The sequence below is a fragment of the Camelus dromedarius genome, chromosome 5 (assembly GCF_036321535.1).
Source record: "Camelus dromedarius isolate mCamDro1 chromosome 5, mCamDro1.pat, whole genome shotgun sequence".
Classification (NCBI taxonomy): domain Eukaryota; kingdom Metazoa; phylum Chordata; class Mammalia; order Artiodactyla; family Camelidae; genus Camelus; species Camelus dromedarius.
In genome coordinates this window covers 51,663,715-51,686,351 of record NC_087440.1, presented here as the reverse complement: position 1 = coordinate 51,686,351, position 22,637 = coordinate 51,663,715, and the positions used below count along the sequence as shown (strand labels likewise).

Here is a 22,637-nt window from a genome sequence, read left to right as displayed (position 1 = left end):
GGAGACTAAGCCGCTATCCCACTATGCTGTAGGACACTTACTGTTATGATTTTACAGAGAGTAGGAAGGCACTCTTTTTATAAAAATATTATGTGTATATGTTTAAAAAAGAGAGAGAGATACCCCTGTTATTTAAAATTAAATAGGCTGGGAAGGATTTTGATAATGAAACTGTTTGCCTGGAAGTTGTGCTGATGTCAGTTTATTTCAATTCCAGTGTGTGAGAAGGTGTCCAAACCAGGGGCAAGAAACTGATAGTTTTCTACAGGGAGTCTTAGAGAACTGGTGTGTCCTCTGATGTCAGCTGACTGATGAAGGGACAGGAGATGACGAGGAGAAGATTAGGGCAGGAGTGAGACAGAGGCAGCTGCAGTTTCTGAGATGATGCGCTGGACCGCGTCACTGCATTTGCCAGTAATCTTACCCATCGCAGCAAACGAGGTCAAGGAATCTGCTGCATGGCTGGGGGCGGTGAGACTCTCCCTGATTCTGCTCCGCTGGTCCCAGGCCACCGCTGGCCCCCAGGAGTCCGGGAGGGGGGACCCAGTGGGGTGTGGCCGGAGCTTCCAGGGCAGGAGCTCCCTGAGAGAGCCGTGACCTTGCCCCTCGGAGCTCCTGCTGTTTTCCCTTCCTCCCAATGAGGAGACTCAGCCTGAGGACGTTAAGTACTCCTGGCCTTGATAAGGACCGAGGTCCAGGTCCATTTGAATCCACAGCCCACAGGCTCTTTCCATGAAGCCCTGCTGCCCTGGAAAGCATTCAGTCTGGCTGGCTAGGTCATTCTAACATATAAAATGCTTTTAGAAAAATATGACCAGCATCATTATTAAATTGGAAACTCAACAGCATGGGTTTCACTAAATTCCCAGAAAAAAAGGTTTCATGAAAGTTGTGCCAAGCAGTTACTTGAAAGAATTGAGTTTTGAGTTGAGCCTTGAACAATGAGGGGGATTCAGTTAGGTGATAAGTGACTCTCTACCTTCTTCCCCAAAATAGCTCAAGATGCAGGCAGGGCCTTCGGACAGGGAGCGGCAGACTGGTCCTCCCGGAAGAGGCTGGGCAGCTCTCACATCATCATCATCAGCTCAGAGTTCTTCCTGTTAACTGATCTTCACCTGCTTTAGGGCTTAGGTAGACTTGTCAGACCAGTCAGCCTGAGGTTGCTGGGCTGCACCCGTCCACCCCCTCGAGGAGGGCTAGCCTTCCCTTCAAATCTTCCCTTCCAGGCAGGCCTAATCAGAGCCACCCTATTACTTTTGTGCAGAAGCCCCTGTATTCCAGCAGGAGACATCACTCAAGTTGGTGAGAATGGATGTGGAGGCTCCTCCTAAAATTCTGTCATTGCATCCAGGGAGGACCCATGAGCCTCCCCTGAACATGTGCATGTGGTGTGGAGATCCGAGGAGAGAGGCATGGTGGGTGAGCATGGTGCCTAGGGGAGGGCTGTGTGCCCACAGGAGTGTGGGGTGAGGCCCCTGCCTGCTGATGCCCCGCCCCCACAGAGATGGGGGGCACCCTGGGAGGCAGAAGAAATGGCAGATAATGTCCGAAGGCTTTCCAGGTGTCTTTTTTATGTTGTTCATTCTCTCCTGGCCTCTTCCCTCCGCTCCCTAGGACATCTCCCTCCTCATCCCTTCCTTTTTCTCCCTCTCCTGCTCACCTCTGCCCTCCTCTCCTCCTCAGCCCCTCACTCCGCTCCTCCCCTGCCTGCTGGTCCCTAACCCATCACTTCCTCCTGCTTCCCCTCCTCCTCCCTCCAGAGGCCTCAAGCTCTCTGCCCATCTTCTGTCCCTCACCTCCTTCTCTCTCTGTTGGTCTCAGTCTCTCTCTCTGCTTCTTTCTGTCTCCATCTCTCTCTCTGTCTCTGTCTCCCTTTGATTCTTTTCTTCCCCTCTCCCTTATTTAGTATCGGGCGCGGGTTTGCACTCTGACATGTGATCCCTGTGCAGTGGTGTGCTCAGAGTTGGCGAGGAGGTGGGGTGTGCAGCGGGGCTGGCAGTGCTCGTTTGCTGCCTGACCGCCTCTTCCCAGGGAGGCTTCGTGGGGGTGCCCGTCCTGAGGTTTGCATGTGCTTCATTTTTGACTTCTCATTTTCGAATGGGTTTCAGGAATCTCGTGAGCTGAGCAGTAGTATGGAGGGCCTCAGGCTGACATTCCCGCTGTGCCAAGGTCCTCTGCAGCGGGTGGTGTCTCTGGGAACGACCTCCCAGGCTAATTAAATGGGGCAAGAAAGGAAGTAGAAAGCAAGGGTCTGCATGAGCAATTCCAAAATAAGGATATCAGTACCGCAGAGGCAGGGCTTCCTTCTTCATCCAGGAAATCTCTCAGGTGATTTTTGGGAATGGGGTCATTTGAGTCAAAAAAAAGACAAAATAGCCACCTTCTCTCTCAATAAGTACAACATAATACATTCCCATGGCAGATGTTCAGTCAATACACATTAAATGAGTCCAGCTAACACTGGGGTGCACCTTCGAATCTCCCCTTTAACTTCCCGTGTATGTGCCTCATCCCCAGGCCTAAGCTCTTTTTTTTTTTTTTTAAAGCATTGATGGAATAAATAGTATTTAGGCTTTCTTTTGGGTAACTATTTCAGCTTCCTCTTGGGTCCTCACTGCTTTGCCTTTTGCCATTGGGAGAACTGAGGGTTCAAAGGGCAGTCTGCATCGCACAGGTAGCTGGGTCAGTTCTAGGAAGGGTATGGAGTGCGCTCTGCCCTGCTGGTGAGAGGGTGGGGGAGAGAGAGAGAGTGAGAGAGCGAGAGAGAGAGTGCTGGGGGAGGCATGGATGGGCGAATGGCTGCTGGAGGTCTTCTCTGCCTGCAGCTGCCCTGTTTCCCTGTTCCAAGGGGTCGCTTTCATTTACATCGTATCCCACTTTTTCTTTTATCATAAGTGCAAGACCTTCTCCTCACAAGTCATCCATGTGCCCTGTGGTTCATCCCGATTCTGGGAAGCGAGCATTATCACAGCTCTGGAGTTTCTCCTCCTGGTGCCTCTCATAGCAAGCTGTCAGGGGCTGCAGGAGTCCAGGACTGCTCTGGGCAGGCTGGACTTGTCCTTCAAAGCTCATTTGTATCTTGATGTACTGATGCCAAACAGGGAAAAGGGAAAATAGGAAAGAAGGGAAAATGGCTGCAAAACCTGACAATCCAGGCAGAATCATAAATATACATTCAAGGAAATAAAACGCTGAAAGTACAGCAGTTGCTTGATTGATGTTTGGTTTTTTCCCATCTGCTTTCATGTCCCTCCTGGGGCTCATGATTGGAGCAGTTACTAACCCTTATGGTCAAGGAAGCTATATGTAAGTCATTTCATTTCTTAGTAAATTAAATAACCCTATATTATCTGGCATAGATAAAATTGTTCCAGGATAAAACCCTGAAATACGTAAGTTACACCTGGATGCTCTCATAAAGGAAAGAAACTTTGCCTCAGGGCTGTGGTTTGGCAAGTCTTTGTGGGCAGGGTGAGGAAGGAGTTAGGCCTCGTTTATTTGTGTGCAAGAGCATCTTACACGCCCCACGGAGGTCTCCTGTTTGGTGGCCTGCCGCTGTGCACTTCGAAAGCCCTGCTTGAGACTGATAAGGAGAACCTTGCAGTTTTCAGGTGCCTGACACAGCAATGGCTGTGGCCCACAAGTGTTCTCTCTGGACCCCCTTATTTTGCTCTCTTCCCCTTCTTATCCTGTAAGTGCGGTGAGGCTGATGCTCTAAATAGAAGGATATGTGAGTGTGTTAAGTCAAAAAGGTGAATATTTTTAATTGGTGTGATTAGTCTAAGTCTTTACTGGCTCCATGGATGGTTTGTGAAATTTCGTATGAGGAGACTTTAATACCCCATTTTTCCTTTGCGTGTGCTAATATCTTCCGAAAAGATTATGCATTTTAATAGATTGCTCTAGAAATTGACTTTGTGATGTATGTACATTCTGTGAAAGTTAACTTACAGTTTACTCAAAATTGGTTTTTATAATTAAAAAATAAAATTAATTTAAAAATGAAAATGGAAAAATAAGTAACTAAATAAATAAACCAAAACCCCACAGGATCCCTAATGTTCATGGTGTATGACCTTTCATTGCTTAGAAAAAGAGCTGTTTCCATTGTATAAATATACCACAACTTCTGTATCCAGTACACCGGAAATTGACACAACATTGTAAACTCACTGTACTTCAATTAAAAAATAAAAAGAGCTGTTTCAGATCCACCACCCCTCCTTACATGGCATCGAGTATTTAGTAGCAAATCACTAGGGAACCACTTCATCCACAGGTGGGTTTTTCATTAAATCACTGTGGGTTGTTTTGTTTGTTTTGTTTAAGACTGTTGCTTTGTCCCACTACTTTTTTTCCCTCTGAAAGAGCACAGCATGCAGGAAGAGTTCTTGTGCCACTTCCTTCCCCAGACTGTGACTGTTTTCTCACGCTGGGAAAATCCCACGTTCCACCGTCTGACGTTACGCACTTTCCTTTTAATCTTTTCCAAGCCCCCATCATCACTAATGGTGTATCTTGTTGTCTGCCACTAAACCTTAAGAGTATGTAATAAATTAAGGATGGTTCTGCATTGCCTCTTATCTGACTAGCATCTGTGGCTGTCAGCTGCCAACAAGTAGCTCGGGTGTCTGGGCCGCTCCTGAATGCTCACAAGCTGACACACTCTCTTCTGATAAAAGGTACCTTCAAATGTGCATGTGACTTTCAATATAAATGTTGTATGCTTGGACACTTCCTGTCAGAGAATCGCTCGACCTAATGAAATGACCTGGCTGGGGCTTTGAAAAAGCTGGATATAAATATCGCTAGAAATTATAGAACAGACATAAATACTTCACTCTGAGCTTCGCCGAGCATTTTCGGGATGTTTCCGACCACATTTGTGAAATCTGAGCTTATCCTAGAGGAAGGGCTGGGAGGGGGGAGGACAGAGTTAGTCCACAGGGTCACCAGTCCTCCCAGGGAAACTGCAGAATAATAGCTACCCTAACATGGTTTCAGTGGTGATAAAGGAGGGGTTTTGTTCTTTTAGCTCTTATCTAATCAGCTACCCTTGTTCTGATGATATGTGTACAGACCTCATCTAAAAATCTGCACGTCTGAGTTCAGACAAATCTTGTTAAGACTGTCATGTTCAAACAGAACGCATATTATGTTCTCCAGAGAGACAGCATGTCTGTGTGGGTGGTAAGAACTGAAATCAAAGCATTGCCAATCTTATATTTTAATGGAATATTTTATTCTCCTAACTCTGCACAAGGTACTAAAATAAATAAATATATATCTGAGCTGATATTTGCATTGAGTGAAGTATTTATTTAATTGCTTTAAAGCTACCATTGTAGAGAAGGGTTAGTATGTGGTGATGGTGATGGTGATGATGGTAGTGGTGATGGTGGTGGTGGTGGTGATGGCGGCGGCGGTGGTGGTGGTGGAGAAGGTGAAGGTAGTGGTGAAGGTTGAACCTGAGACATGTTATATCAGATTACTGAAGTCCTTCAAGGTCAAAAGATTCCTTGCAGATTCCTTTTTATTTTGTACAACACCAAAGCTCCTGAAGAGAAAAGAACATGGTACACCATTTTCTTAATGCAGTTTTGCATTTGCTATTTTATTCTACAGCTTTTAATTTTATCATGAAATCTGGATGCCAGGTTTCAAATAAGTGATGAGCTGTCATTAATTGATTAGGATCCCAGTGTGTCAGTTTCTTTGTTCAGTCATCCTTCTTGTCCGATGGATCAGAAAATGAGAGGGTTAACAAAGGAGTCACTAAGGTACGAGAGGGGAGTGTTCCAGACCCATTGGTGTGAATGCTAACTTTGCAGTGCTGATATGGTGTTCATTTTATCATCATTTTCCAAGGCTTCCTTCAACATGTCTCTTTGGTAATATGATCCCTCCCTCTTGCTCTCCCTTTCTCTACAAAACAGAGCTTAACAGAAGAACAGCTATGACCCCTCAATTTGTCCTGATCTGAATTCTGCACTTTGAAGCAAATACCTCACTGCTGGCTTAGCATCTCTCCAATCCTATGCTGAGACCTACTGGGGTGCTATAAATCATTCGGAATTAGAAGCTGTTCTCTGCCTCTGACCTGGTGGCTCTCACACGCCCACATCCGCCACAACTGGCAAATGGTGGTGGTTTATTTTGGGGCTGGTATAAGAGGCTGTGTCTGAAGGCTGTGATTGTCAATTAAGGGCTGAGATTGTCATGTAATGTGGCCTCAACTCTTGTCTCCTTGCCCAGACTGTACTCTGGAAGCTCAGCCCAAATATGTTAGAGGTGGGAAGCGTTATGGACGGAGATCCTTACCTGAATTTCAAGAATCCGTGGAGGAGTTTGCAGAGGTGACCGTGATTGAGCCACTAGATGAAGAAGCGAGACTTTCACGTGTCCCAGCCAGTGACCGCAGTGAGGTAAGACATTGGACAGGCACATCCACCTGGACCACAGGTGTGGATACCCATGGGTACCCACATCATTGTGCAGAGACAGGAGGACTGAGGGGGGTTATGGCTTTTCTCAGTTACCAACTACTTGATAATCTTACTGCCTTTTGGATATATGTGACTACTTTTTCTATTGTTTGTTTCATCTCTGAACTTTTGGAGAACTGACTTTTCTGTGCATGCTGTATGCTTTTACCTTTTTGAATTCAGTTATTTTTATATTTCCTGAGGTCTGCCACTTCTAGATTTTCTTGGGACTATCTCTCCTCCATGGCACTGTCATTTTTAGTTATGTAAAAAGCTGACCAACTGCCTCCCCCCAAATTGTAATGCAGTGTTCGTGACAGGTAGGAAATGAAAGCAGTGTGTGCAGGTATTTCAAGAGCTAGCATCTCAAAAAAAAAAAAAAAGAAAAGAAAAGAAAAGCAGCTAGCATCTCCTCTCTTGTGGTGTGGTGAAGCAGCTTTGAAACTTTGTCCTTGTCGCAGGCTCAGCAGTTGCCAGGCTTCTGTCACCCTCAGGAGTGTCTGACTCCCCAGTGATCAGAGATTCCCCTGCCTCCCTCACCTCCCTTCTTTTCATTTTACACATTGCCATAATCTGCCAATAAAGGAGAAGCAGTAACATTTTCTTTTTTCTTTCTTTCCGGCTCATTTACCAGCATCCCATTTATAGGACATGGTTGAACGTGCCAGGCTGAGCAAGCTCTAAATATTTCTTGCAAATCCCAGCTTAGACTGGGGGCGCAGATAGTTCAGACGCTTATAGAAGCTGGGAAAGAGATGAAGTGCCTCAACTTCCTTAAAGTCGTCTGTAGGTTATAGGTTGACTGGGGGGATGTGTGTGTGCTATGGTCAAGTGTCCATGTTCAGCTTATTGAAATCTACAAGAAGCTTGCTCCCATAATGTCCCCAGCAGTCAGACAGCTGGCACCTTCAGCTTTCCAGACTACCCACAAACCCACAGGCAACTGGAAAGAGCCCCAGTATTGAGCAGAAATGAAACCGGACACAAGTACCGCAGTTTAGAAGACATGTGACTAGTCTGCTAATCAGAAGAAGTTTATACCATTTTTTAAAATCAAGTGATACCTGTCCTCACAGTTAGAAGTGAAGGAGCCGTTGCAGAAGTATGAGCGAGAAGAGAGAAAGAAAAGCAGGCTAGAGAGGATGAGAGGGAGAGAAACCACGAAAATGGTGTGAGAGGAGTGTGGGCGAGAAGTGATGGCTGAAAACAGAAAAGACCCTGAGAAGCAAGAATGAAAACTTTGCCTGGGGCCAGTGGGTCTGGGGCAGAGGCTACTTCTCTTCATGGTCCAGTCAGTTTCAGACCCTTTCCTGGGTCTTTTTGAGAATTTAGATATGGCCCTCTCCCCAGTAAAACACATAGACTCACGTGCACAGAAACGTGACATGTACTATTTCAGGGAGGCAGGTGGTTTGCATACTTTACTTATTGCTGTGTTCGTAATGTTTATCAGGAGGGTACCATTTTACAACATAAAGTCTGTTTCATCACCCTGAGTAGTATGGAATGTACCCGAGACATTTTCTCTATAAAAAAAAAAATGGCTAAAATATATCTCAACACTTCAGGGAATAAGCTTCTGTTATCTGGAAAACACTTTTTTAAGTCTAGTGTCTCCTTTTTCCAACTATTTGCAGTACCTGAGGCATTGTTACCTGGTGCTAAGAAATTAAATGATGGCTTATTTTTTGAGAAGACAGTTACTAGTTGCCACCTGGGATGCCCAGAAAGGTCTTGGGCAGAGCTGATTTTGTTGCTGGCAGTATATTTCTTATGTCCTTGTTTTATCTTATCTACTGATTTCCAGTGAGGTTGACTGTTTAAAAAAGTGAGACTTTAGTTTCACGTGTAAATAAGGTTAAGGATTAAAGCCGAAGTCTGAGCAAAATCTTGCCACTGGCGACTTAGTAAAAGGGCTGTTGGGAGAGTCATTTCACCCCCGGTGTGCTTCAGCCTGAACGCCTCCAGAAACCTCTCAGGTGCGACCTTTTGGTGCTGTATTTAGGCGCTTTGGTGTGACTACCCACCGTCAATAGGACAGCAAATAGAGGCCTGGAGAAAGCCGCTTCTCTCTGTGTCTGCTCCCCCCAGGCCTCCGCTGTCATCCCAACCGGAAAGCATGTAGGGGAACCAGATAACACGTTTCTAACCCCCCTGCCTTTTTCTTTCTTTTTTTTTCTGAAAGTGGACTAACTCAAACCAAAGTTCATCCAGCTGCCTTCTTGCCTAAAATGAAAGATTCTGTAAGCTGAAAGGAGCCTGTCTTTTTTTAAATCGATTCATCACTGCAGAAGGTTAACAGCTTCGTGTGTGGGTGTTTGATGTCCCGCTGGCAGTGAGAGGGGCAAGTCCCGGCCTCGGCGGTAACCGTGGCCGTGCGGCGCCCGCGCTGCCCTCGGGGACGCACACGGGCTGGGCCGCAGTTGGTCGGCATCAGTCGTCCCGTGTACGGGTGTGTCCAGCTGGCACGCCTGTGTCCTGGCCAGTTTCTGTAGGAGCCTCAGCAGATGAGGGCCAGTCCGCTGGTCAGCACGGCGCATGCTCTGGGCAGCACAGGCTTGCTCAAGGAACCCTTGCCCCTTCTACAGGTGCCAGGAACCATTTCCTGGTCTAGAGGGGCCCTTGGGTCAGGGCTATGCAGGAGGGCAGGGTCCTCCATGAACTGTGGGATGGGTTTACTCTTAACTCACAAAGAGTTCGGAATCTGTCAGGAGTTCTTTTCTGTCTTGTGAGCTTCTTTTTTCTCCCTTTCTGTTGCCTCAGGCCCTTTTGTCTCCTGCCCTTGGGTGTTAAGAATTTATTCCTTGGGTGTGTTTGTTACCACTGACTCATACCTCATTGCAGTGCCACTGGGCAGTGTTGAAGGAGGGAGTGGTGGGTCTCCCGTGACATGCATATTTCATGCGGAGAAGTCAGATGGGGAGCAGGAGACAGGCCTTCTTGGTTGGGTTGTGGGTTTCCGGGTCCTGGCTCTGGGGACGTGGGGATTCCTCAATCCCCTTAGACTGCTTTCTCCTGTTCTCAGATGCCTCATTTTTCCTAAAGCAACTTCAGAGTTTTTTGATGAAATCAAAAGGACCCAAATCTGTTGTCAGAAGTCCAGTGGAGGGGAAGTCTGGCTGCTGCTACCCAACAATTGGGAGACTAATTTCAGCTCTAGGATGAATCAAGTAATTCTCATTTATCTGAGGGCTTAGGGGTGAGGGTGGGAATAGAATGCAATGGTGTCACCAGCCACCAACCATAGCTGTCCTCAGGGTGGCTCACATTCCTTCTAGGAACTCATCCTGGTCATCTGAAGGGATAAAACAATCAGCCCTGCCCTGTTTCCCTCTAGGGTTGTTCCACAGTTGCTTCGAGTGGACAGTTCATTCCTAGGCTCCTGGGTTAGTGGTTCACAGTGTTCCTTCTGCATCCTTATTTGGAAGGCCTTCTCCCATACCTACAACAAAATTATAGGTCATTTCAATAGTCATAATTCTCTGCACTCCCACCCAAGGAAACAGAAATGCAGGCAAGCGAGAGTGATGCTAATTTAGAGATTGCTTTTGAGCACCTGAATTTATTTATAATGTAAGTCCTGTGTGAAGCTTCAGGCTCCTTTAGTGACAGCAGTTTGGAGCTCCTCCCCTGACCACTCTGCTGCACCCCTGTGACGTGGTGTCTTGGGTGAGAACCCATGTTTTTACTGTAGGGTCACAGGTGCTCTGCACCTCGGCCTCATCCCCTGAATAGAACTTATGAGACTAGACCTTGTTGTGAGGTGTTTTTGATTATGTTTGACTTCTGTTTCAGTTCACATATGTTAAAGCCCTAACGCAAATTGTTAAACATTTTAATCATCTCCATCCTACGCTCCCCCAGCTTTACTCAGGCAAGTTGATTCTTTCCTGCTGAATAGGAAACATCTGACCTATTAAGCATGCCTCCCCTACCAAGGTTACTTTACAAGGCCATAAAGCCGTGCCATAGGGAGAGACCACTGTCATCCTGCTAAATTTTCAGCATTAAAATGTGTATTTCAGCATTTCATTTAGAGACCCTGAAGCAAAATGTGCTAGTTCATGAGTGACAGGTGGGTTCCACCATCAGGTGGAAATGCGCATTCACCTTTCAATTTAGTGTGTTTATCTGGCAAATGGACCCCTTGGGAGTCTGACCTCTCGTCCGGGGTGGTATTGAAGGAAAGTGGTGATTTTTCTTTGTTCATGGGGTCATTTTCACTCAAGGCAATTCAGTTGGACATTCTATTCTGAATTAATCCAGACTAACAAAGGACATATTCTTGATTCCAACGTAAGGTATAATTAATGAGAAGGTTTGGGTTGTTGCTGCTTTTCGTTTGTGAAGAGATAGAAGTGAGCTTTTAGGTTCCGAAGAGAGCATGTTTTTACCCCCGATATATACATAAACAGGCAATGGCTACTGAACTGACCTTGAATTTTATACTCAACGTTTCTGCTAAGGGTAGGTGGAGGCGGGGGAGACAAACAAAACTAATTCTTGATTCTGTTCTGTATTACTCAGACGTGCTAGGAAAGGTTGACAATACAACTAGGGCAGGGTCACTTTGCTTTCTGCCCTCATTGAAAACAGGGGACACCTTGTTAACTGTTTTCCTCCACAGGGAATAAATCGGGTCTCGTAAGATTCTTATCAAGAGCCAGGGGCTGTAAACAATGACTTCTTCAACTCTGGACAATAGTAGTGTAAGCCAAAACCGCGCAGTTTAAGTGAGGACCTGAGAGAAAAGTTAAAGGCAACTGCTTCATTCGCCTGAGAGTGGACAAGCAAACCAAGCCTTTGTGTTGGGCCTGTGGGGAGGACGGTGACGGGTCGTGGTTGTTTAAAAACAGAAACAGAAACAAAACCCCCTGAGCTGATTTTACTACCCTACATAAAATCAAACTTCTTCAAGAAGTGTGGCACTGACTTACATTCCCCTTATGTTCATTTTCATATATGCATAACTTTGCAGTGGAACTTCATGAATTATTCACTTACACTGTGCAGACTAAATATTTAATTCTGGAGCAGACTTCTTAATAACTGAGAGAAGTTCTGCTGAGAGTCGAACTGTACCTATTTCCAGCTGCCCCCCCCGTTACATTTTTTGTTCTTTTCTTTGACAAAGTAAGCGATTTCAGTGCTGATGCCGTGTTTCCATCAAACGATATGACATCACCAGGATAGCTTTTTTATTAATGGAATTCCAGTGTTTCCCTCTATATTTCTTAAGTATTATTAAATCATCTGGCTATTCTCAGAGATGAAACACTCATTCAAGATGCAATTGTCGATCGCTTGAAAGTGATGTAAAGCAGCCCCTTCACAGCCAGTAAGATGTCTTTCATCCTAACACAGACGCCGCTTCAGACCTCCAGGCTCTGCTGTTCTGGTAAGCCCTCCTGACCGGATCCCAGAGGAAGTTCCCCTGGAGTCCACCCCTCATTCCCACCTCCTTCCCAGGTCAACAATTCCTAATATTTATTTTCTAACTAGAAAATAAAACAGACAACACATCAAAAATTAACAAGTTAATTTAGTAACAGTAACATTTTCCAGCTCTACCATTAAGGATTTTTCAAGTAGGAAAGCAGTATTCACTGTCCTTTGAGACTGACTCTAAGCAGGATACCATGAGCAGATGCATTAAAAAAAAATCCCTTTCCTTTACGGGCTCTAAAATCCACTGAACCAAAACCAGTCCCCAGCCTTGGTAGAAGAGGCTTAAGGCTCAGACTCTTTTAAATTCAGCATTTCTTCACACTGGCAGTCCTGACAGCTGTCTGGCAGGATGGCAGGACTCATCTAAATGTGTGTGCATTTAAAAATCGTACATTACTTCCCGTTATCCCTAGCACGCACTTGTAGCTTTTAATTGCTTTTAAAGATAAAGGAACTGATTTGCATTCTAGTCGCAGCCCTGCAGCTAAGCAGCGTGTCTCTGGGCTCAGAATAGAGAGACCGGGAGCTGGGCTGTCAGGCCCCTTCATCACCCCTGTGCCTTCAGAGGCAGGGGAGCCGGAGAGCAAGTCCTGGGAAGCCTGTCCCTGCGGGAACAGTGGCCTTGCTGGGCACACTTAGCTTCCAGTACCTGCCCAGAGCACAGGCTTTATAAGTATTTAGAACCTTTAGTTCAATATGCCATAGGTGCTGTGTTTTTAAAAGTCCTGAGGTTTCCGTCATAAGTATTCTCCTAAACTGATTCTGTTTTCCTTCAAAGACTTCCTGTGCTGGTTGAAGTGTGCTGCTCTTGTAAAATGGACACCATGGCTCAGTTTGTTGGGGCAGCTGTGTTACTTTAATAGTTTTCCTTTCTCTTCTGAGTCTGCAAGGCTTTCCCCTTTCCAAAAAAAAAAAAAATCTGCTTAAGGCTGCTGAGATCAGCTCAGCAACCTCTGCTGGGAAAGAATAGCCCTGTGTGTGCCCCCATAATCGTTTTAATTAGCCGTACACTCTGAGGGGCACAAAGGTCTGCGCTGGAGCAGATGGCTGGTGGGGCCGCGGCTGGGCCACTGTGGGCAGGGGCTGCGCCAGTGCAGATGCTGGCCCGGCCCCGGGCGGGAAGCCCCGGGGTCCCGGAGGCTCTGGCCATCTGCTCCGCAGGCCAGCAAAGCAGGTGTCCCTGCAAAGAAAGCATTCCTGAGAGCAGTGCCGCCTGTGCGGCCCACTTGTGCAGGGCACCCTCGTCCAGCTGTAGGACAACCTGAGAGCTGACCACAGGGGCCAGTGGGACCGAGTCGCACAGCCCGCAGGCTGGGTGCGGGGCTCCCTTTGTCTGCCTGAGTCGGGTGGGGGCTGCTTTCTGTAGCAGCCGCTTGGGGCCGGGCAACCTCCGACCCTCTCCCCCCACGTCTGCTCTCAAAGGGACTGTTGGCCAGCATACACGGTGTGGCGAGCCCTGCCAGCTGTGACCACCCAAGGGATGCTGTCCACAGTACGGGGGAGCCCCCGGGAGGCCCTGCTCCTAAGCGGAATCAAAAGTTGATTGCTTCATCCCAGCTAACATGCTCAAAGCTCTAGTTTCTACAGAGTCTCCTCTGGGTCTGTTCTTTGGTTTTGTTTTTGTTTTTTGATAGGGGGTAGGTAATTAGGTTTATTTACTTATTTTTTTAATGGAGGTACTTGGGATTGAACCCAGGACCTCGTGCATGCTAAGCGTGTGATCTACCACTGAGCTATATCCACCCTCCTGGGTTTGTTCTTAAAGCTGACTCTGGTCTGTCTCCTGTTTCTCTCCTCTGCCCTTACCGTAGTGTTGAACACCCAGGTAATAGGAATAGTTATTATAATATTTATTTACTTAACAGACACTTTGCCCTTAATTTGTAGCAGGTGCTTTTTGAAGTGCTTTCCAAATACTGGCACACCCTCGTTGGTAGGTACTCACCTACCCCCGAGGTAGCTGAGGCGCACAGGGGTTGAATGAGTCCCAAGCTTGCACAGCCAGTAAGTGAAGGTCTGGCTCTGGAGTCTTAACCGCATCAGTGTTCTTGGCTGAAATAACAGCAAGAGCTAACATTTCCTAGGAGCCCGGCACACACCTCCATGGCCCCATCAGGCGGTCATCCCCACTGTGTGGATGAAGTAAGGTGCCGAGGGGTCACACAAAGTGACAGGGCCAGACTTAACCCCAGCAATCTCTGCCCAACCCTTGTGCTCATGCACGCTACCATTTTGCCTACAGAGTCAAGAGTAGCTGGCATTCCACAGGATGATTTTTTTAACATATACTATTATCTATTCTTTCTCCAGTGAGAGGCTACGTAAGATTTCAAGGAAAGAAACTGAAAATCCTTTTTCATGAATGGGTATGGAGCGTACATCCCAGCAGTTGTCCCCTGTGTGCTCCCCCCCTTTTCTGGAGATGCTCGTGATTGCCTCCTTCCAGTGCTCATGGCTGATCTGTCTAGAGGCCACCTGCGGGGCTTTCACTGCGCTGGGCACCATCCGCAGTTAGACGACCTGTTCCAGAATGATGCCTCCTTTTATTGGTGGTGTTCCAGTAGCCGAATGATCTAATCCCCCCAACCTAACCTGCCTCTCCCTCCTTCTCCTCCTGCTTTTTAATTGGAACTATTGGCTCCCAGCAGTGAGAATGAAAATAAATGAGCTGTGAATGAATTGAATCTGCCCCCACCCCCCCCAACTCTCCACCCCCTGAAATTGCAAGTTAGTAATAAGCATTCAGTCGCCATGTGCGTACCTCCCCTTATTAAAGGAACAGGCCCGTGGTGGAGACTGGGGAGATGTATCTGGATGGCAAACTCAGTCTCCAGTTGAAGTGGTCTTGGAATGAAGATGTAGCCATTAGCACAACCTTGCTTCTCCTTCTGGCAGAGCTGGTCTCACCTGAATCTGTGCTCTTCACATAGGGCCCTGGAGAACTGCTTGAGTTGTTACCCTTGAAGGTTTTAAAACAAGTAAACCCTTACTCTGCCACCACTTGCCCTAAGGGTCTGTGTGAAATCCCTCAAGCTGCTCTGCTTCCTGGGGGTTGGAAGGCTGTGCCGTCCTTGATGCTGCTGGGTTAGGCTGTCTGAAGAATGCCTCTTTGGATGGTCGTGGTCACAGTCCCCGAGGCGGGTCTTGGACAGATGTCCCTGATCTTTCCACACTCTACTAAGTTAGGAGACATTGGCACCAGCAGCTCTCACCCTCCTGACAGCACCTGGGCGTCCCCCTCAGTCTTGTCCATCCCGGGCCACAGTGCCGCCTCGCAGAGTGGTACATCCCAAGGGGACCACTGGGGTCACAGGGTATTCATGGAGTAAGAATTTGAGGGCAGGTAGGCAAAATAAATAGTGAAGCATATCTGTTTATATGGTATAAACAACTTTTATAACAGTGAAGGAAATAAAATTGTTTCCCAGATTCCCCCAGCCAAATATGTCTATTTTTATTATCTCTCTTTCCTTCTAGTCTTTCTCCAGTTGTATAAACATTTTTTTCCAGAGGTAATCATAGTGTAGGTAGCATTTTTGTTGTGATCTTTCATTTAACATTTCATACGATGTCTTTCCATGCTCCTACATAGTTTTATAATTATACTTCTAATGGCTACATTATGTTGTATCATACTTTATGCCCCATTGTTGAATATTTAAATTGTTTTCACTATTTCTACAAAATATGCTAAATGTACATATTTTCACATATGCTTTTTTCTTTCTTTGATCTTACTGCCATCAGAAATCATATGAATTTGGGTTAACGAGTATGAATATTTTCATGGCTTTTGATACATAAAGCCATTTTCTTTAGTAAAAGGGTAATATCCATTTACATTGCTGCCTATAACACATAACCAGGTCTATTTTAAATCACAGCCTTATTGATGATAGGAGTCATATCTGAAGTACTTTGCTAATTTAATGGGAACAAAATGCTTCCTTGGTTTTAACTGATACTTCTTTGATTGCTTTTGAAGTGAACCTTTCCCCATATTTGTTTAATCGTGTTGCCTCTTATAAAAATTGTCTGCTTGCGTTCTTTGCTTACCTGCTGGAGACTTGGTATTTTTCTTACAAATTTACATAAATAACTGATACCTCCCCAGGGCCACTCAAATTAATGCTGTAAGTTTAAACATGGTTAACAGAAAAATCTCTGCAAATATAAATTTAATATGTACTACATAAACATATGCCAAAAATAGTAATAAATTTTGTAGTGCTTATTAGGTGCTGGCACAATTCTAAGTATTTTACCCAGCTCTGTGAAACATGGATTACTTTATTCCTGTTTAATAGATGGAGAAGCTCAGGCAAAAGATGTTGAGAAACCTTTCCAAGCCCAACCCGGTAGGTAACCCAGAATTCAGACCCAGGCAGTCTGGCTCCCACCCTCAACCTCTTGTTAATTAGGGGTGAGAATCAGGGAAGGAGGAAGCAGGGAAGGACTGTCCTGGGGAGTGAATCAAATATATGCATGCAGGAGCATAGATTCATGAGGTGTTGGAAACAGTATATTGAAGCCTCCTTGCTCCTCTGAACTAATTAATTGCTCCCTATTTTCAAATGAATGGAGAAGTGAGCAAATGTAAGAAGTGTAAGAACTATTATGTAGCAAGATACACACCTTGTTGCTGTAGGACCTTTTGAAGGGGTGTGTGTGTGTGTGTGCGCGTGCATTTTTCCAACTGTGTACCCCAGCAGGGGCTTGTCCAGTGATACTTACGTCCCTGCCCTTTCTCCTGTCAGTTTGTGCTGTAAAAAAAAAACACTTCCTGCTTGTGATTTGGTAGGTTGCATTTTGGCCAGTGGTTCTTAGATCATAGAAGCCTATTTTATTGGTTTTAGGTAGACTGAATGGATTTCATTTTAGGGTGTTTCCAACTTGTATGCTGAATAATGAATTATAACCATTTTGGGTGCTAAAGTAGTATAAGCATTTAGATCATTTGCTCTGTTGGATGAGGAAATAAATGTGGAGGGTCAGACAGGCAGGATGCTTTTATTAGTGGGGCTTTAGTGACTTAAAACGTTTTAAATGAAAACAACTGAATTCTGGCCAGAAAAATAGTGTGAGAAAATCTACAGAAGGCTATTTGCTCCATTGCTCCCTCCCCACCCTGACCACACCTCATCCATCCACCAGGCTTGAGATATGTCTTTATGTGGAAAACGTGCTGATAAAATTATGATCACAAACAAAGCAAACATCACACTGTGCCCTGATTCAGTTTTCACAGGTATACCAGGCACACTGGTGACTTCCTGCTGTAATCTGAATGAGTTGTGCTGAGCTGATATATTTTGAATTACAGCCTTTTGATGTCTTCTCTATGACAAGAATAATTCATCTCAGCACTGTCAGTTTGGGGTTTAGGTTAGTGTGGCAAATTTTGGCGAGCTCTTTGAGCTGGTGCCATCTTCAGTATCTTTCCGAGTGAAATACAGAGTTGTGAAATCCTGGTAGACTTCAGGTAAGAAGAGAGGACTAGCAAAAGTGAGTGTGGAGAGGAACGAAATAGATGTAAACTTAGGTTGCCTGAAAGGACTTCAGTTCCCATCAAGTTGAACAAGTCAACATTGAATCTAAGAGTTTTAGGGGGCACACTGCCGTAAGGAATCCGGGTTCTGGGGATGGGAGTCAGTTAGGCTTATTTTCCTGTTGAGTTCCTTTCAGGAGTCTAAGGAATCAGTTCATCTTGCACAGCTCAAGCCACCACAGAGAATGGGTTGGTTATTTATCAAAGGCAGCTTCATTCCTAAAGTTGGATCTCTGCTGAGTCAGCAGCGTGTTTTGAAAGGGGGACACACCTTTTCTCAACAGGTGTTGCCGGCCGTGGTCGTAGAACGTCCCAACAGGGCTGATTAGGAGGCTCGCCGGTGAGGCCAAAGGCCACTGCGGACCTATTTGTTGCCTGGTTGTGCCATTTCTGGCCCGTGGAGCAAGGGCTGGATTTTGGTTGTGCCCTGTGCTGGGTGCTTTTGTGCAGTACCTAGTCTACACCTGTATGCTGCGGCTTGGAAAAGACCCAGCAGTAATGCAGCACGATAAAGGGGCAAGATGACCCAGTTCAGATCAGTTTCACTGCTTTTAACATAGTTACTTACTGGTGATGTACATTTTATTTAACTTCAGCTTTCCAGCCTACCTGTTTTGGGGCGCATCTCTGTCTCCTCACTGAGCCGCAGACACACCAGGCTCATTCTTGTCTAATGCATCAGCAGACAGTAACTGCTCTTTTCTTTTCACCTGGCTGTCTGCAGCTGATCCCTCGGGTCTCAGACCTTGCTTCTCTCAGGAAATCTACCCTGAACTCCCCAGGCTGAAGGTACCTGTTAGGTACCCTTTCTTGAACTCCCTGACAGTAGCACTTAATACTCTACACTATTGGCCTTCCTGTTTTCTTGTCTGCATGTCTTCATTAGCATAGAAACTTCTTGAGGCAAGAAATACTCTTGTCCTTTTCATAACTGTATTCCAAAGATGGAGCATAATACCTTGCACTCAATAAACATTTATTGAAGAACAAATTCATAAATGCATGTGTACAGACCCTTGTCGGCCGATGGACTCTGAATATTTGCGTTGGCTCGGTTTTACTGATTGTGATAGGTTTTGCTGTTGATTTAGTGGTGTCACCTCACAAATGTGAAAGGCAAATCCTTGGTGAGATGCTGCGGGGGGCTGTGTGGTGTTTCCCAGGAGCCTCCTCTCTCTCCATGGGCTGGTTGACTGAGGAGAGTCCGCCGGGATGAAAGCATTGGAGGGTCCCGCATCACGTGACTCACTCAGATGATGACTTGAGAGCCAGAGAGTGATCTGGCTTTGGAACAACGGGCCTAGTCGTAAAGCACACTAATCTTCCTCTTTTGCCTCCTCCAGCACTGGAAGGCGCCGCACAGCGAGGAGTACGAAGCAGAAGGTAGGGACTGCCAGGGAAGGACCCCCTTCCTGACCTCTTAGCTGTCTTCCTAACAGCTTTGCACGTGGGAGGCCAGCTCAGAAGTCACCTTAAGAACAACAGCAACAAACATTCATTCCCAATCGATAGCTCATGGTTTTAAAATCCTAGCATTTAACATCATGCAAGATCTGGCAACTAAGATGTAAGATTTAACTTACAGGTTAATTACTCTCTTATATAGATTTTCACGTTAATCTATGAACAGGCCTAAACTAAATTTTAAATTACTATTAAAATGCATCCCTTGACAAGTTTGATACAGAATTTAAGCATCAAACCATTTTGACTTTTTGGCCAGCAGGTGGCACTGTGGTTCAGCTGACAAAAACCTCAGCCTGCTTCACAGCCTACCCTGGGTTTAACTCTACTTAAGTGTAACTACATGTTCTCTACGTCTCTATCCTGTAAAAACACAGCAGTAACGGACTTGATTTCTTCAATAAATAGTAAGGGTAGCACTGACTGCTCTTCTCAGTCCTCCAAGGTTCTTCGAGGCACACAAAATTGTGCCAGTAATCAGCTCATGTTTAAGTAATGACTTCACAGAATCTCTAATATGTTAAGTGGAAATTTTAACTAGAAGTGAGAACTTTTTTTCTTTTTTCTTTTTAATAGAAGATAAATACGTTTTGATTTTTAAATAAGTAGTTTGATCCTTAAATCTTCAAATAATTAGTAACTGGCAGCTTGCAGCCATTTATTCTTAGTAACTGGCAGCTTGCAGCCATTTATTCTTCCACGTTGGACTGCTTGTAGGTCAAAATATTTGTATGTGTAAAGATTTGCAGACAGGCTAATCTTGAGACTGCTATAATTATTTTATGATATTTATCAGGAAATTACTTCCTTTTCAGTGAAAGCAGTTCTAGTGCTTAAACTAGAAAGAAAGTGGAGATGATAAAGTCTGGTAGCTGTAGTTGAGGTGGGGCATGTAAAGCTCTTTAGAGTGGCTCTCAACCAGCTTTCTCTTCCAATCACACCAAAACCTAAGCCTGTGCATGTTTTTATTTGGAATAAAACAAGCCTAGGACCTTGGCCTGACTGCACAGGAGATGCTGGTTCTTACACAGGTATGACTGCTGGTGAGCAAAAAAGTGCCTGTTGCGCCTGGGTGCACCCTAAGAACCAGTGGTTCCATTTCATTGAACTTCAAGATCAAATCAAATCAAAATCAAATCAGCATTTATAGTCTTTTTCCTGTAGCATTTATTTTCAAAAACACATTTTTCTTTGCAAATAGGCTCTCTCTCTTTGCAATTCCTTTAGGGACAACACAATATATGCTTTTATTTTAGGCCAGTTAAGATTTTGGAACCCAGATGATTTGAATGCCTCCCAGAGTGGGTCTTCCCCTCCCCAAGACTGGATAGAAGAGAAACTGCAGGAGGTTTGTGAAGACTTGGGGATCACCCGCGATGGTCACCTAAACCGAAAGAAGCTAGTCTCCATCTGCGAGCAGTATGGTTTGCAGAATGTTGATGGAGAGGTAAGCTTTGCATAGTATTTTTATTCAGGAATAATAATCACGGTAAAAGCTAAATTGGCCACAGGCTAGAAACAGCCATATTTTGGTTTCCTGCAGCATGTTACAGAAACTCCTTTCTCTCTTTTTTTTTTTCCTGGGAAGTCAGCCATGAAGATTCTTTCCCCAAGGAGCTCATGTTGTGTTGTGGAAAAGAAAAAACTGACAATAGCTGACATTTACTGAACCCACACTATGCCCCTCACTGTGCTAAGCACATTACCCCACATTATTACCAGACACGGGCTCAGTGTAGCCATGATGTCAGTATATTTGTAGATGCAGTGTTCACAGAGCAAAAGGTGGGAAAGGTGTGGAGGAAGGATTACGCAGGGAGTTTAGGAGGTTTGAGTTGGGGTAATATTTTGAAGGCCAGGGTGATAAGCTTAGTTTTTTGGAGAGAAGGTCTCCATATCATCTCTGGTGTCTTCATCAGGTGAAGTAATATATAGGAAAGACTTCCTTGCTGAGGGTGGTCTAAAGCTGGGGTATACACTGGTGCAGAGAGAGCCCTGGATTAGGAGACCAGCCAGGAGCCATCACACTCATCTGGTCATGAGGAAATGGAAAAGGGTAGTTTGGTGGTTTTGAAAATACACAACAGAAGAGTCTTGAAGGAGCCCCCGAAAGACTCTTGCTTGGTAAAATTCTCAGCTTCACGTTTCCTGAAAAATTGAGGGGAGTGGCAGGACTGGGTGAATGAACAGCCAGGAAATGTAAGCCTGTAAGTAATTCCAACATCTGTCTTTCAAAGAACTGAAAATAAGGATGGGGGGTACTTAGAGGTTAGGGCTACAGTTGTAGCTTTGGGAATCTTTGATTATAATGATATTTGAAACTATGTTTTCTGCTTGCTCAGGGGATAAACGGTATTATTCTCGTAAACCAGAAAGATTTATTATCAAAAGCTTCTACATAGCCTCACTTGCAGGAAAGTTCTCCCCCCCCCCCTTCTCCCTTATATATGTGACTATTACACACCCTCTGACTACCTTTTAATGGCTTGGTGGTCATTTATTTTCCAGTGGTGGCTGTTGAGTCATAAAATTAAATTCATCCTCCTAAATTATAAACCAGTTCAGTATGCAGAACCTCGGGTTGTTTTTGCCAAGAAATACTGCACAAACTTGGATTATTTATCTAAGGACAATTCTTGGAATAAACTGTAGCCATTTGTGGGGAGTGGAATTTTCTTCTGTGGTGGAGTTTCCAGACCTGGGAATAGAAGCAGCACATTTGTCTCCCTCCGATCTGACGAAGAGTAAAGGATTGCTTATTGAACGCAGCTTTTACTTGGTGTTTTTCCTCCCCTCTCAAATCATGAAATACCATAGTCCTCTGTATTACTAGCTCGAGACCACAGCGGAGCTGCAAGTTCAAGATGATCTCATCAACATACAACTTGGAATCCTGGAATCGTACAACTGAAAGCAGTTTTAGATTTAGTCACCCCTCTTTTTATAGATAAAGGAAGTGAAGTCACTGCTGCTTGTTGCCATCACCAGGAAGGGAAACTGGATTCACTATCTTTTGCCTGAAATCAGTTCCCGGCTTTCTAGAAGCAATGACAACTGTAGGGCAGGGACGGCACACTCTCATCCTAGATGCCAAATATGACCCTAAGGCTACTTGGCCTACCTAGTGTTTAAAAACTAAACCTTTTGCTACACTTTTTTAAAAACGGGAGATTTTTCTTAAAATCATAAGATTTGGCTCCATTTTGCTGGCAGTGGGAAGTAGCTAGCCCCCTTGGACAGGGCATGCACTCGTATACTACTTTACTGCTTTAAAAGACACGACTTTGCAGTGTCTTAAGACCATCCTGCCTCATTTATTTACTTCACCTCCCTGGCCCCTCTGGGTATTTGGGTTTGTGATTCCCTACTCCAGTGCACTATTTTCCAACTTACACGTTGGGAAATCAACCATCTAAATATCCGGCTGGTCTTGGGGAGTAAGGATGTCCTCAGGGTTCTAGATTTGGCTCCTGCACAGGCTGCAGGGGGCGCCCAGTTGCTCATTTAACCTTCATTCTTTCCAGCCCAGCCTCTGCCCATCTGCCCTCTTCAGAGTCCACATCCTTTTATTCACCACTTGCCCACTTCCCCTTGTGCAGTAACTGGCAGGACCCTCTTGCGCCACCACGTTGGATCAGGTGATAGGTGTTCAGGCAGCCAGGAAGCTGTGCATTGACTTGGCCAAAGTCAGA

General features: G+C 45.3%; 1 protein-coding gene across 11 annotated transcripts in view; it reads left to right on the top strand.

The window, feature by feature from the left end:
• Positions 1-22,637, top strand: part of NIN (ninein) — a 93,045-nt gene that overhangs the window by 24,965 nt on the left and 45,443 nt on the right. For 9 of the 11 annotated variants that reach the window (XM_031453690.2, XM_031453702.2, XM_031453691.2 and 6 more), the window contains exons 5-7: positions 6,256-6,425; positions 18,825-18,864; positions 20,202-20,392. In XM_031453690.2, the coding sequence (XP_031309550.2) occupies positions 6,256-6,425; positions 18,825-18,864; positions 20,202-20,392 (401 nt within the window). Of the gene's footprint in view, positions 1-4,599; positions 4,683-6,255; positions 6,426-18,824; positions 18,865-20,201; positions 20,393-22,637 lie in introns of those variants that run through there. The other 2 variants (XM_064485948.1, XM_031453699.2) reach the window with 2 other exon arrangements.